At 46.1% G+C, this 14,662-nt stretch overlaps 1 protein-coding gene across 1 annotated transcript in view; it reads left to right on the top strand.

Annotated features, from left to right (window-relative positions):
- Nucleotides 1-230: 230 nt before the first annotated feature.
- Nucleotides 231-14,662, top strand: part of LOC115085001 (serpin B10-like) — a 72,640-nt gene continuing 58,208 nt past the window's right edge. The window contains exons 1-2 of the mRNA XM_029590506.1: nt 231-367; nt 11,818-12,006. Coding sequence (XP_029446366.1) covers nt 11,842-12,006 — 165 coding nt within the window. The 5' untranslated portion in view covers nt 231-367; nt 11,818-11,841. The remainder of the gene's footprint in view (nt 368-11,817; nt 12,007-14,662) is intronic.

Raw genomic sequence — 14,662 nt, forward strand, 5'->3', positions numbered from 1 at the left:
CTGTTACAGTTGTTTTATAATCCTGCATGTAACAATAAAGCTGAAGCCTTTTCTTCCAGTTTTCTGCAGGCTCATCTTTGCACTGGGACGAAGAATTAAGAGGGAGCCGGGAATATTGGATGCAATGAAGCTACAAGCTCCTTCCTCACCCTGATGCCCAAGGGATTGCAGTGTGGCATGCCTCGTTTAGCTGTGCCTTGAGGCTTTTATTTTTTTCTTTTCAGCCTAAGCTGAATCATTCTGAAGAGAAAAAAAAAAACTGGAAAATGACCAGCAGGTGTGGCCTTGCTCTATATATTCAGCGCACTTCTGAATTTGAACTGTACCAAACCAGAGGCTGTCTGACTTCATTTCTGAAGAAAGCCAGGTACAGTACTTTATATGCATTAAGTTCTTTCTCAATGGTACTATTTTCTAGTCTGTATTTAAGAGTTTGTGGAGAAAATGCAGTAAAGGAAAAGGAACCTTGAGAAAAAAAAGCAGTGTAATCGGTTTTATCCATGGTATACTGCCATTGGTACACTTATATACCAGACGTTGGATCTGATATCGTTGGTTCACAGTCAAATGCATGCTAACTCCAGTCATAGTATAAATAATTGTGTGGGGGGGAGGGGCAGTTTTCAAATTAACATTTTTGGAAGTCTAAGTTTCCATCTAGCCAAATGTGAAAGTACTCTATTTTCAAGCTGTTGGGAAAAAGTCTAAATAGTATTGCCCACATTTTATTTTTAAAGAATTATATTTCTACCCTCTTATTTATTAATTTTTCCAATAGCTGAAAATGAATCCTTAAAATGAACTTCAATGCAGCCTAACTGCGTACATTTTGGGATTTGAAACAAAAGTCTGATAAGATACAGCATCTGTTTTAGCTAGGAAACTCTTCTTTAAAGGATACTAATTTTGCTCTCCGCTTCAAAAATATAGGAGAATTCCCAGGTAGGAAACTGGTGCCAGGGAACGAGGCAGACACATTACCGTTGTGATGGTCCTACATCAGGATGGTATATAAAAGCTGTTAAATAAATAAAGACACCTCTGAACAGCCCACATGGGGCTAAAGTCTGCTGACACAGAGTACTTTCTACACATAAGTCCGTTTAGAAAATTCCTGGGTTGTGCCAGTACACGCGTGAAGATGTGTGCTGGAACCGGCATAACTTTCCGGGTGTACCTTAGTATGCGTGTAACTGCCCTCCCCGCCTCCCACCTCTGCCTACGGGAATGCCTCCCGCAAGGGTGAGGAAAAGTTACGCCTGTACTTCCCCACACACACACACAGCTCACCTGGTGGTTTTCTATTGCAGGTTTGCACACACAAATGAGAGCTTATGTGCATAAAATCCTTTTGCAAAAATAGAGTGGAAACCACATTTTTACCTTGCCTGGCTTTACGTTATGCCCTAAAACAAAAGGCTTTCAACAAATTTCACGTCACTCAGAGCCAGGAATCTTGATATGCAGCTGAAAGCAGTGGTTCTCCAACCCTGTACTGTTGCCCCCCCACGGCCGGTCCATGAACCTGAGCCCGCATGCGATAAATGTGCTTATGCTGGCTCTGCAATTAATCTGTAATTTTATTGTAGAGGCACATCAGGCGATGTCTGGCCTAATTCTTATCACGGAGACTCAGGTGTAGCGGTCCAGCGTTTAAACTTGATTTTTCTATTTGCTTCACTATTTTCTTTTTTCAAATATGAAAAATCAATGGGCTATAAAAATCAGCTAAATGGATAGAAACTAGAGTGTTTAAAACCCCTTGGCACAATTTTGCCAGCTGGCACAAAATGGGAGATGTCCCTTTTTTTTTAAATGTAAGGATCATAGATGTAACTTAAAAAAAAAAAAGAAGATCACATTTTTACTTTTTTTTGGGGGGTGGTGCTCTGTTATTCTTTGGGAACAGAAATACGTGTGCGCGCATATTTTGGACACACGGTAACAGACTCAAAATGGGGATGCAGTAGCACAAGTTTGAAACCGTGAGCAGTAAGCATGGACTGCAAAGGCTGGAACAGAGAAGCATGCTTTTCTGATAGCTTACGAAATAGGGGCTCCTCCCTCCTGAAAAAAACGCCTTTGTTTCTTTAACTGGGGTGTGGAGCAACACTTCATGTGTATTATGTTAGGACATGCCCATTAAATTGCTATCACAGTGATTAATTCTCAGAGAAAAAGAAAGATTAATGCACTATAAATGCTGGATCAATGCTTAGTTGCTTCATTAGTCTGGTCAAGAACACTGCCAGCAACATGACAGAGATACCAGCCCCACCCAGCTGCCTGGCATGTCAAGAAGAATGTGTGTGGAATGATTACCCTCCCTAAAATTATTTACCCCGTTTCCAAGCAGGCCCAAAGTAAATATAATCACTGTCTCTGTCATCCAGATTTCACAATGCTGATCTGGCACACGCATGTAAATTGCCATTTAAAAAAAAAAAAAAACATTTAGTCACTAGCAAAGTTAAAATTACAAAAGCCAAAGTGGCTATTGGTCTCTTCTAGATGGCATACCATCTTTTTTTTTTTTCCATGTGTCTTCCATGTAACATAAGGTGAGGCACTAAGGAAACTCCTTGGCTGTTTCCACTCCCTTTTTAAAGTGTGCACTGAAAAAAATAGCAGGGATAGAGTTGTAATACAAATATACATAGGAGAAAATGAACTGTGACTAAATCAGCAGCAGCTTCCAAAGTAGTAAATTTACATACTGACTCTCAAACTGCAAGTATTTTGCATAACTAAATACTGAAAAGGTTATATATAGATAGATATTTATTTAGTTAGATATAAGAGGGGTAAAGTGGCCAGATTTCTCTCCTGCCATGATAGCTTTACCCACTATACCATTATGATGTCAGTCTGAAATGTCTCTGAGTTGTGAGTGGCTCCAGGGTTGAAATTTGAATCGTGGTGACGAGCATCTCTGATAATCATTTCAGTGCAAAACTGAACCAGCATCTGAGAGGATTTAATAACACACACATACATACCCACAAACACACACATATATACACACACCTTCCCTATCTCACAGAAAGAGCCTCCATAGCTCGCTCTCTCACACACACACACACACACACAAAACCTCACTTTCTCACTCATATGTAGCCCCCCTATTCCAATTGTTGACCTGGAAGGCAGGGGTATATGGAGCTCCAGGGCTAATTTTTCTCCCTCTCTCTTTGTCCCACAGTCCTGGACTGTAGGGTTCTTTCTGTCAGGTAGAAGGGAGGGGAGGAATGCTCCTCCAAGACCCAAGAGGCAGGAGTGAATCTCTTTTTCCTCTCCTGGAGAGATCAAATGGGAAGGATGTGAATGCCAACAAAATACTCTGGACTCTTAGAATGGATGTCAGACAAAGGTTTACTGCAACAATGTCTTCAATAAAAACTTTCTAGCAGTATACACTCCTGTTCTTGGCACAACAGATTGTTTATACATTCCTCCAGTTTTCCTTATCTGTGCAAGTATCCCTCAGCACAGAAACAATTCCAAAATACTGGCAAAGAAAGTGGCAGACCGCACAGTTCCCATGGTGAAAACTCTGGATAGCGGTCTCCCAATGAATCAAAAAGCTCCTGCAGTTCTCATTCTCCAGATGGACACACAGGATGTTTTGGATGAAAGATGCAGGCAGCAAGGAGCAATCAGCTCTTCTATTTTCCCCCACTCCAGGGCAGGAAGGGCTGCAGCAAAAATGTCCTCCCCAAATCCACAAAAAGCAAAGTCCTTACTAAAATGTCCAAAAACTGGAATTCTCTTGTAGCAGGTCACCAATGGCTACCAACCTCTGATTGTGGACTGGAGTGGTCAGAGTCTTCCCCATCCTGGCCACCCCAGAAAGGAATTTCCACATCATCCTTCCCCAGTCCAAGAATCAGGGGTCATGCAAAAAAAAAACTGCACATATCAGCAAAAATCCTCAACGCAAATCTTTGACTCAAAAGTCCAAAAACTGGAATTTGCTTGCCACAGGTAACTGCTGGCTACCAATCTTGGACTGTGGGCTGGAGCAGGCAGAGTCTTCCCTATCCTGGCCACCTCAGAAAAGGGACTTTCCCATAATCCCTTTCCCAGTCCAAGAAGCAGGGGTTTTGCAAAAATGCCCAAACTCAGCAAAACTCCTGACAACAAAACTCTGGAAACAACTCTATCAGACAGGTTATGTACTGGAAGGGGTTAGTCTCCTACCCGTCCTGGATTACTGGCTGGTCTATGGAGTAAACCAAAATTACAAACAAGGAAAAGCTGCTTCTTCCTGCCAATTCTGAACCACTGATCTCTGGTGTAACCTGCTTTTATCTAGCCATTCCAGCAGCCTCTTCCTAACTCCTATCCTAATGTTTTTGAGAACTAGGGCCATTTAGTGGTGATCCCAAAGGGTCCCCACCTATATAAAAGGAAAATTAGTTTCTTACCTGATAATTTTCGTTCCTGTAGTACCTCAGATCAGTCCAGACTCCTGGGTTTTGTCCCCCCTCTAGCAGATGGAGACAGAGAAGTTTTCAAAACAAACTCCGCCTTATATAGGATGGTGCCACCTACAGTCCAGCAGTATTACTCAATGTCAAAGCAGAATGGCTCTCAAAACTACTATAACTATGTACAAGAACAAGAAAATAACTGGGTCACTGAACCCCTCTAGGAACTGAACCTGTAGACCCACTTAAATAATGGCAATCCAAATTTCTGCAGATTTGACCACAAACTAAATAATGATCGAGTGGGCTCTCCCTAACTTCCATGCTTCTGACAGGCAGGACTCTGGACTGATCCGTGGTACTACAGGAATTAAAATTATCAGGTAAGAAACTAATTTTCCTTTCCCTGTACATACCCGGATCAGTCCAGACTCCTAGGATGTACCAGAGCTGCCCTACTTGGGATGGGATCCAGAGAGGCCTGCTCACAGCACACCTTCTCCGAAACCTCCAGACCCCGGAGCTTGAACATCCAGTCTGTAATGCCTCTCAAAGGTAGGCAAGGATTTCCAAGAAGCCGCCCTACATATCTCTACGGTGAAACCATCAGGCACTCCGCCCAAGACGCTGCTTGCGAACGAGTAGAGTGGGCACGAAGCCCCAGTGGAAGAGGTCTAACACGTAATAAATAAGCCAAGCTGATGGCCTCCTTCAACCAGCGAACTATGGTAGCCTTGGAAGCCATCCGACCCCATTTAGGACCATCTCACAGTACAAAAAGATGGTCCGTCACCCGAAAGTCATTGGTGACCTCCAAATAATGTAGCAATGCTCTGCGAACATCCAGTCTCCACAAGTCCCTAGACAAGGGATCCGATCGATCTAAGTCCACGAAGGCCAGGAGCTCCACCAATTGGTTGACATGAAAGGCAGAAACTACTTTCGGCAGAAAGGAAGGCACAGTTCGCAATGAAACACCCAAATCCGAAATCCTCAAAAACGGTTCTCTACAGGAAAGAGCTTAGAGTTCCAACACTCTACAAGCTGACGTAATGGCTACCAGGAAGATTACTTTCAAGGTAAGGTCCTTTAGAGTCACCCTTTTTAAAGGCTCAGAGGGCGCCAAGCAAAGCACTGGGAAGACTAAATTCAAATTCCAAGATGGACAAAGATGCCTCACCAGAGGACACAAGTGCTTAGCTCCCCGAAGGAAACGAACCACATCCGGATATGCCGCCAATGCTATGCCTTGAATGGTACCACACAAAAAACTAAGCACCACAACCTGCACCCTCAGAGAGCTACATGACAATCCCTTGGTGAAACCATTTTGAAGAAAGCACAGTATATCCAACACCAAGGCCCTAATGGGGGCCACCTCCCAGCCCAGATACCAAGACTCAAAAATCTTCCATACTCTAAACATACGTGAAGTTGGTGGATGTCTTACGAGAAAGTAGCAATGTAGCCACAATGGCAGGAGAATAACCTTTACGACTTAAGCATTGCCTTTCAAAAGCCATGCCGCTAGACAAAAGCGATCTACTTCTTCCAAAGAAATTGGCCCCGATGCAGTAGGTCTGGAAGGACTGGAAACCGCAGTGGCCCTTCCACCGCTAAGTTGAGGAGATCCGCAAACCAAGGATGTCTCGGCCATTCTGGAGCAACCAGGATTACATCCGTCGGGTGAGTTTCTATGCGCCAGAGCACTTTGCCAATCAATGGCCAAGGCAGGAATACGTACAGCAGAATCTCAGTGAGCCAGGGCAGCACCAGGGCATCTACCCCTTCTGCTCCTGTCTCACTGCGGCAGCCATAGAATCGTGGAGCTTTGGCATTCTGAAATGTCGCCATGAGGTCCATGCTGGGTGTGCCCAACACCTCTCATATGAGCTGAAAGGCTGCATCTGCCAGCTCCCATTCCCTGGGATCTAGGCGGTGTCTGCTGAGAAAGTCTACCTGCACATTGTCCATGCCAGTGATGTGAGATGCTGCTATACAGACCAAATGCTGTTCCGCCCAGCTGATCAGCTGATGAGCTTCCATCACCACAGGTTGACTCCTGGTTCCCCCTTGGCAATTGATATACACTACTGTGGTCGCATTGTCTGAGATAATTCTGACTGTCCTCCCCTGGAGGAGAGGACAGAATGCTTGTAGTGCTAACCGCACCGCTCGAGTCTCCAGACGATTGATCGACCACTGTGACTCTTCGGGAGACTATAATCCCTGTATTGATTTCCCCTTGCATACCGCCCCCCCAACCGGAGAGGCTGGCATCTGTGGTAACCACTGTCCAGTCGGGCACCTCCAGGGGAACACCACAGGAGAGATTGTCCACAACCAGCCACCAATCAAGACTGGACAGCGCTGCATCCGTAAGCAGAAGGGAAAGATCAAACAATTCGTAGATGGGGTTCCATCGGGAAAGCAACGCAGACTGCAAAGGCCATATATGAGCAAAGGCCCAGGGTACCAGTTCCAAGGTTGAAGTCATCGAGCTGAGAACCTGCAAGTAATCTCAGACCCTGGGAGGACTTTTGAGTAATAAACCTCTGACTTGAGCTTGCAGCTTGGAAATGTGTTCTGTGGTAAGAAATACTCTGCCCTGCTGAGTGTCAAATAGCACCTCCAAATATTCCAAGGACTGAGAGGGTACGAATCTGCTCTTGGAAAGATTGATTACCCAGCCCAGAGAATGAAGGAGCTGGAGCACCCTGTGAATCGCCACCTGAGACATCAATTCCTATTTTGCTCAAATCAACCAGTTGTCCAAGTAGGGATGCACCAGAAGGCCCTCCCTCTGGAGATGGGCCACCACCACCACCATTACCTTGGTGAATGTCCTGGGCGTCGTGGTAAGACCAAAGGGCAGAGCTCGAAACTGAAAGTGCTGGCCCAGTATCGAAAAGCAAAGAAAACGCTGTTGATCCAGATGTATGCCGATATGAAGGTACACCTCCATGAGTTCCAGGGACACCAGGAACTCTCCCTTTCTCACCAAGGTGAAAACTGACCGGAGCATTTCCATGCAAAAACGAGGCACTCGGAGACATCGGTTTACACTTTTGAGATCCAGAATGGGCCGGAATGACCCCTCTTTCTTTGGAACTATGAAATAAATGGAGTAATGACCCTTCCTTCTTACCTCCAGAGGAACTGGGACGATGGTCTCTAACTGTAGGAGTCGCTATAAGGTATCCTGGACCGCCCTTCGCTTGGTTGCATAGCCGCAGGGAGATACGAGAAACCGATCCCGAGGGTGCCATGCAAAATCTAAAGCGTAGCCTTGTCTTATCACGGTCAGCACCCACTGATCCATTGTTACCTTGGCCCATTCCTCAAAAAATAGGGATAGTCTGCCCCCTACAGCCGGCACTGAGGAGTGGACCGGGCCCCTTCATTGTGAAGACTTGGTCCCTGAAGTAGACTGGGCGTTACCGGCTCTGCCGAATCTTTGGCCACGAAAGGACTGGGACCAGGTGCTTGCTGAAAGGAAGAACTGGGCGCTATAGCTGGCCGAAACAGCCAATGCACCTTATTGTCGCCCAGAGATTGGATCATATCTTCCAAGTATTTTCCTAAAAGCAGTTTACCCTTGAAGGGCAAAGATCCCAGCTGTGCCTCGGAGGACATGTCTACCAACCAGTTTCATAACCACAAGAGTCTACGGGATGAGACCACTGATCCCATGGATCTTGCCGACATCCGCAACAGGTCGTGAAAAGTGTCAGCACAGTAAGCCACTGAGGCTTCCAGATGGTCTGCTTGAGCAGCCTCCTCATCCGAGAACCCACCATTGGCTTGTAATTGCTGCACCCAGGGGAGACCGGCTCGCATTGCAAAGTTGCTACATGGCTGCCCTAATTCCCAGGGCTGATACCTCAAATATCCTCTTAAGCTGCACCTCTAACTTCCTGTCCTGTAGGTCCTTGAGCGCTATCGCCCCTGTAACTGGGATCGTGGTCTTCTTGGTAACAGCGGACACCACAGTGTCCACCTTGGGCACTCGCAGCATGTCCAAAGCATCCTCTGGCAGAGGATATAGCTTATCCATGCCTTACTCACCTTCAAGCCCAGATCCGGGGTATCCCATTCCCGGAACACCAAGTCTGTAGCCAAGAAATGAAAAGGGAAGGCGGTTGCAGGACCTCTCAGGCCCAACAAGACAGGATCCATAGTTCCTAGCTTAGATTCCTCAGGCAGACTGCCAATGCCCAGCTCAGCTAGAATAGAAGGGATGAGAGGCCCCAGTTCCTCTTTCCGAAAGAGGCGGACCACCTTAGGGTCATCTCCCTCCACAACCTGCGAGCCCCTTGCGCTGCCACCTGCTGCTATAAATCAGGGTCCGTATCCACCCCCTGCGGGAGCTTGGGCTGAAGGTCAGGGTCCCCTGGGTCTGTATCCTGCCCAGAGGAATCAGTATCTGACTGTGGAACCCCAGTACGGAGGGGACGCTTAGGTTTAGATGGTCCTGCACCACCCATTGGTCTAGAGCACTTCTTAGCATGAGACTTGGACCCTAGAGAGGCGAACCTCCCTCCAGCATGCAGCTTCCTGACTACCTCGCTTTAGAAGCCTTATGGAGCAATAAGACAAATTCAGATGAAAAAGAGGAAGTTGAGGAGGAGTCAGAAGCCCCCTCAGGGCTATCCTCTGTGGCAGGGGAAGCAGGTTGCAAAGGTTCCCGTTCCCTGGGAAACCCTTGCTGAGGAGAAAGAGGAGGTGGGAAATTCCCCTCCTCCATGGCTGCCTGGGTCGCAGACCTGAATGTCTGCAAAATGGCCTCCGTTCCCGCACTGAGTGGGAACGGATCAACCCCAGCCTGACCAGCATCGGCTGTGACCGAAGAAATATGGGACGACTTATTCTTTGCCATATTTTTCATTTTTGTTGTACCGGAAGATCCCTCACCCCCTGGCAAGCATGCCGAGCAAAGTCCCTCATGAGAGAGACGCATGCGGGCCAAGCCACATGCACGGCACGAGGCAGACCGCATCATCGGGAGAGGAGAGAAAATTAAACCCGACTCAAAAATAAGCCAAATTGGACACCCTTGTAGCAAAAAAACCCGTAGCAAAAACAAGGAGGAGAGAGAGAGCCGTCGCGCTGCTGAAATGAAAGTAACTTTAAAGTTGGGTTTTTTTTTTTCAAAACTTGCCCGGCAGTGGTCCAAAGTGCTGATCCTGTAGGGTGGAGTGAGCCGGGCTCCCCGGTGTCGCACGTGAGCTGCCAAAGGATGATAATAAGGCCCTCAACCCTGACTTGCAGCTGCCTCAATACCAGCGGGGGATTGCTCTCTCAGGACCTCATGACCCCCTGGGAGGCTGACCACACTGCTCCTGAATGTTAATTGCTGTTTTCCTTTTTTTTTTTTTTTTTTTTTTAATATAGCAAAATTGACTAAGATAGAAAAATATCACCTAACTCTGACTAACTCCCATAATAAACTATTCACACAGACCAGACTGTAGGTTTTGCACCTCCACCATCTGTTGGAGACAAAGAAATACTGCCGGATTGTAGATGGCACCATCCTATATAAGGCGGAGTTTGTTTTGAAAACTTCTCTGTCTCCATCTGCTAGAGAGGGGGCAAAACCCAGGAGTCTGGACTGACCCGGGTACGTACAGGGAACACATAGTATTGCCTCTGTATCAATCCATGGTGTGATCACATGTTGAGCATTGTATGACGTTCTGATCGTTCATCTCAAAATAGATATATAAGGACTAGGAAAGGTACAGAGAAGAATAATAAAAATGATAAAGGGGATGGAAGGATTCCCGTATGAGGAAAGGATAAATAGTTTAGGCCTCTGCAACTCAGAGAAGACACAGTTGAGAGGGGATACAATAGAGGTTTATAAAACAAGTGGTATGGACAAGTAAACTGAAAAACTAAATAACCATTCCATAATTGTTGAATGTGGTCTAGTATTATAACTCAGCTTAAAAAAGGTTTGGGGAGGTTTCTGAAGGATAGGCTCATTAGCAATTATTAGCCAAGCAGATTTAGGGATTGCAATAACAATCTAGATTGGCCATTGTCGCTACACCATTGGCCTTACCTAGCACAGCAATTCTTTTGTCCTTATGTTCTTATGAAACACTCATATACATACACAGCTACAACACATATACATAAATACCCCAACATCAACTCACATATGAACACACAATGGGCCTAATTTTTAAAAGCATTTGCTTGATTAAAATTGGATTGTACACATGTAAATGCACTTTACTCGAGTTGGTGGACATTTGAAAATGGCTACAATATATGCCATTGAATTGTCCATAGGATTAACTTGTGTAAGTGCATTTTACATGGGTAAATGGCTTTCCAAAGTTGCTATGATAGTATGTTACATTTATGCGTGTAACTCCTTTTAAAAGTCACCTGAATATGCACACATACAACACATACTCACAAAACTCAAACATTCTAACACACGTGCAAAGAAACACATTGGGGTAGATTTTAAAACATTGCGCTCACGAGTCCATATGCGTGGGCTACCCGGCGCGCACACATGGACGTGCGATTTTATAACATGTGCGCGCTGGCACCAGCATGTTATAAAAAGCCAGGTCGGCGCGCGCAAGGGGGGAATCATTTTGCAAATTCGCGAGGCGACACATCGGGGCCTTCCCCAGTTCCCTCACATTCCTCCCAACCTCCTAGCCTAACCTCCCTTCCCTTCCCCTATCCTGCCCTCCCCCTATCCCTATCCCTATCCTAAATGCCCCCAAATTCTTTATCCTACCTTTTGCTCCTGCTTCTGAGCAGGAACGAGCTGCGTGAGCCGGCACCTTGTCGGCTCATGATCCTCCGGCACAGCGGCAAATGGCCGTGTGCCGGGCGCCTCTAGCCCCACCCAACCCCGCCCCCGGACCGCCCCTTTTGCTAACCCCGGAACTTACATGTGTCCTGGGGGTTTACCCGCGTGGCCGGGCCCTTTGAAAATTGACCCGGCACGCCTAAGGCCTGGCCACGCGCGTAAACCCCCGGGTTTTATGTGTGTAAGTGATTTAAAATCCGGCCCATTACAAACATACACAAACACACAACACACACACACATCCCTCTTTGAAGAACAGGCAATTCTGTGTCAGTATGTGTGTGTAGATATATATAGAGAAAGACAGAAAGAATGAGAAGAGTAGAAAACGTATACCTATTTGCAGAACCAAATATTAAAATAAAAATTTATTAAAATACACAAATGTGTGTGTGTGTATTCTTAAAAGATATAAATATGTGGATTCTCAAAATAGTTTGCTTTTGATCTCTGTGATTAATATCTGCATTTGAGTGGTCCAATACGAATAATAAAACATTTTGATGAAATTAATTTCGCTAAACATTGTTTTTCCTATTCTAGATTGCTGAACCTTTAAAAACAATAATGGAAGAACTCAGTGGAGCAAATACCTCCTTTACTCTTGACCTGTTTAAACAACTGGCGAAAAATGAAAGCAAAAACATCCTCTTTTCCTCATGGAGCATCTTTGGAGCTCTAGGAATGGTGTACCAAGGAGCCAGAGGCAACAGTGCAACCCAGATGGCAGAGGTAGGTAAAAACATGACTGTAGGGGTCTGGATAGAGAGAGGGGACTGGGAAACATGACTGCTGGAGGATGGGGAAAGGGAACTGGGGAGCATGACTGGGGGTCTTGAGGGGAGAGGTGAGGGGCTGTGGAACAGGACTGCCAGGGAATGGGGAGCTGAGTGAGGAGAGGGGACTGGGGAGCATGACTAAGGGGAGATCTTGAAGGGGAGTGGAAAAAGACTGCTGGTGGGATTGGAGAGCATGACTGCTGGGGACTGTAAGGTCTGGGTGGGGAGAGGGGACTGGGGAGCATGACGGCTGGGGTCTGGGGGATGTGGGGGGGGGGAAGGGGGCTAGGGAACATGACTACTTGGAGTCTGGGTGAGGAGAGGGGACTGGGAAGCATGACTGCTGGGGGGTGGATAGAGGGAATTAGGGAGCATGACTGGGGTCTTGGGGGGAGAGGAGAGGAACTGTGGAATAAGACTGCTGGTTGCTGGGGGCTCTGGGTGGGGAAAGCAGGCTGGGGAGCAAAAGTGCTGGGTACTGAGGTTCTGGATGGGGCTGAATAATAAAACTGCTGGGGACTGGGTAGGGAGAGGAGTTTGGGATCATGTGTATGATTGTGCAATGTTCTCTCAACCTAGCTTGATGTTCTCTCAGCTTGATGTTCATCAGGCTAGGTTGAGAGAACATTGCACAAATCTCATCTTGGAGTGAGTTTCCTCACTCCGTAGGTCATCAAATCTTCACAAGAGACCACTGTTCTGTTCGTACATCTCACGTTGAATGTGAAAGTGGCCCCTAACCCCCTACACTACTACTTAACCCTCACCTCGAGTTACTAGGTGGGCCTCCCATAGGGATACAAATACCTGTCTAGGGAGGAGGCCCTATGGTAAGCTTCTCTCTCTCTCTCTCTCTCTCTCTCTCTCTCTCTCTCTCTCTCTCTCTCTCTCTCTCTCTCTCTCCCTCCCCCCCCCCCATCATGAACTGTGATAAACCTTTACCAGCCTGTAACACAAATGAAAGAGGTGTAGTTATGGGCCAAGTGATTTGCAGCATTATCACATGCAGTAACTCCTTGAAAAATGAGGCCCTTAGTTACTCACTGTGGATCTTTGAGACATCAGGTAGAAGAGTTAAGATTTTTTGTAATCGCTCAAGTGTTATTAAAGCTATTGTTGCTAAGATCATGCACAATCTAACAAGTCGAGAGCTGAGACTATGCTGAGACATGAGCAACTCCACCAATGGTGTTTTCAGGCATCTTTCCAAAACCTCAATATTTTAGAAAGGGTTTGAAATGAAATGTGCAAGTTATAAATGAATAGAAAGATATTCTTTACCATAAAATGTAAATTAAACTGGCACTTTACTGAATAAAATATAATATTCCAAACATGAGAATGTTGTGAATCGATTCAAGAGGTTTCATTTTCACAGATGGGCAAGTTAGAAAATAATTTTTTTTTTTTTCAGTTTTAGAGTGCCAATGAACACAGGATTAATGAAGCACATTAACTTGTTACAAAGAGTAATTTTAAAAACACAAATCAACATCCATTTCCCTTCCTACTGCAAACTCTGCTCAATCTCTCACTTTGCACTTCTTCTCTATCACTAAAGGTCAGTGTGCTTGTCCCATATGTTCTTGAATTGTACTACTGTTTTAACTAACAGTTTCATGTTTGGTGATGTCACAAGTAGCCACTGACAGAACTGACAGCTATTCTTACTAACATTTATCATTTCTATACCACTACTAGACAGCCTTATTACATATCGTTTCCTGTGCTCGGTCCCTTATTTATTATCATTATGTGATTATGTTAACAACATCAAGGGGGGCTGAGTGATGAAAATGCAGTAACGTGGAAAACCCATGTTATTAGTGAATATCCCCCATTGCATAAAATGGAAAGGGTGGTAAATAGAGCGGGTTTTCCAAATAACAACTTATTGCAGCTTTGTGAATCAGCCCTTAAATCTGGCAACTAATCAAACTATAGATTACTGACTCTTACTTACTAATAGCAGGTCATCAAATCCCTAAACAACTAACTCAGAATGCACAGTAAGAACAGAGGAAAAGTAAATCTCCAGTCAAGTAGAATTCGAAACCTCCATTAAAGGAGCCGACGCACCTCTGTTAAGGCCACAGCCGGTGAGGTGCTCTGCCTCCGGAGCAAGGGAGAGGACAGAGGCTGGGGCGGTGGGGCTGGCAAGCTTGATTTAAAGAAGGTTCAGCCCACCCACTAGCCTCTTTTCTGGGGCAATTTTTCAAGGTGAGGGCTCGTGTCCTTTGCCCTTCCACCCCATGGCCTATCTTTGGCCTTCTTGGCAGAGGCCTGTGGGCCTCTGTGTCTGCAGTTGAAAGGCACAAGTGGGCTGGCAGTCATGGGAGTGTCGCTGGCTCACGGTTTGGGGGAGGCAGGCGTGCAGGAGCAGTGGGCCTCCAGCGCATGCGATTTGGTTGGGCGTCGTTTTAATGCCGGAGGCCTCTTCATGCCTGACAGCCCATCCACAGGAACAGGCTTCTGGCTTTGGGGCAGGATGAAATGTGATTGTTCGCATTTCAGGCCATCACCGTTCTGCCCCCCCCCCCCCCCCTTTACCTCGGATCATGTGCTTCTGCTGATCGCAGCGATTACCCTGGTCCATGGCTGCCGATTTA

This window comes from Rhinatrema bivittatum, chromosome 2 (assembly GCF_901001135.1).
Source record: "Rhinatrema bivittatum chromosome 2, aRhiBiv1.1, whole genome shotgun sequence".
In the NCBI taxonomy this organism is placed as follows: domain Eukaryota; kingdom Metazoa; phylum Chordata; class Amphibia; order Gymnophiona; family Rhinatrematidae; genus Rhinatrema; species Rhinatrema bivittatum.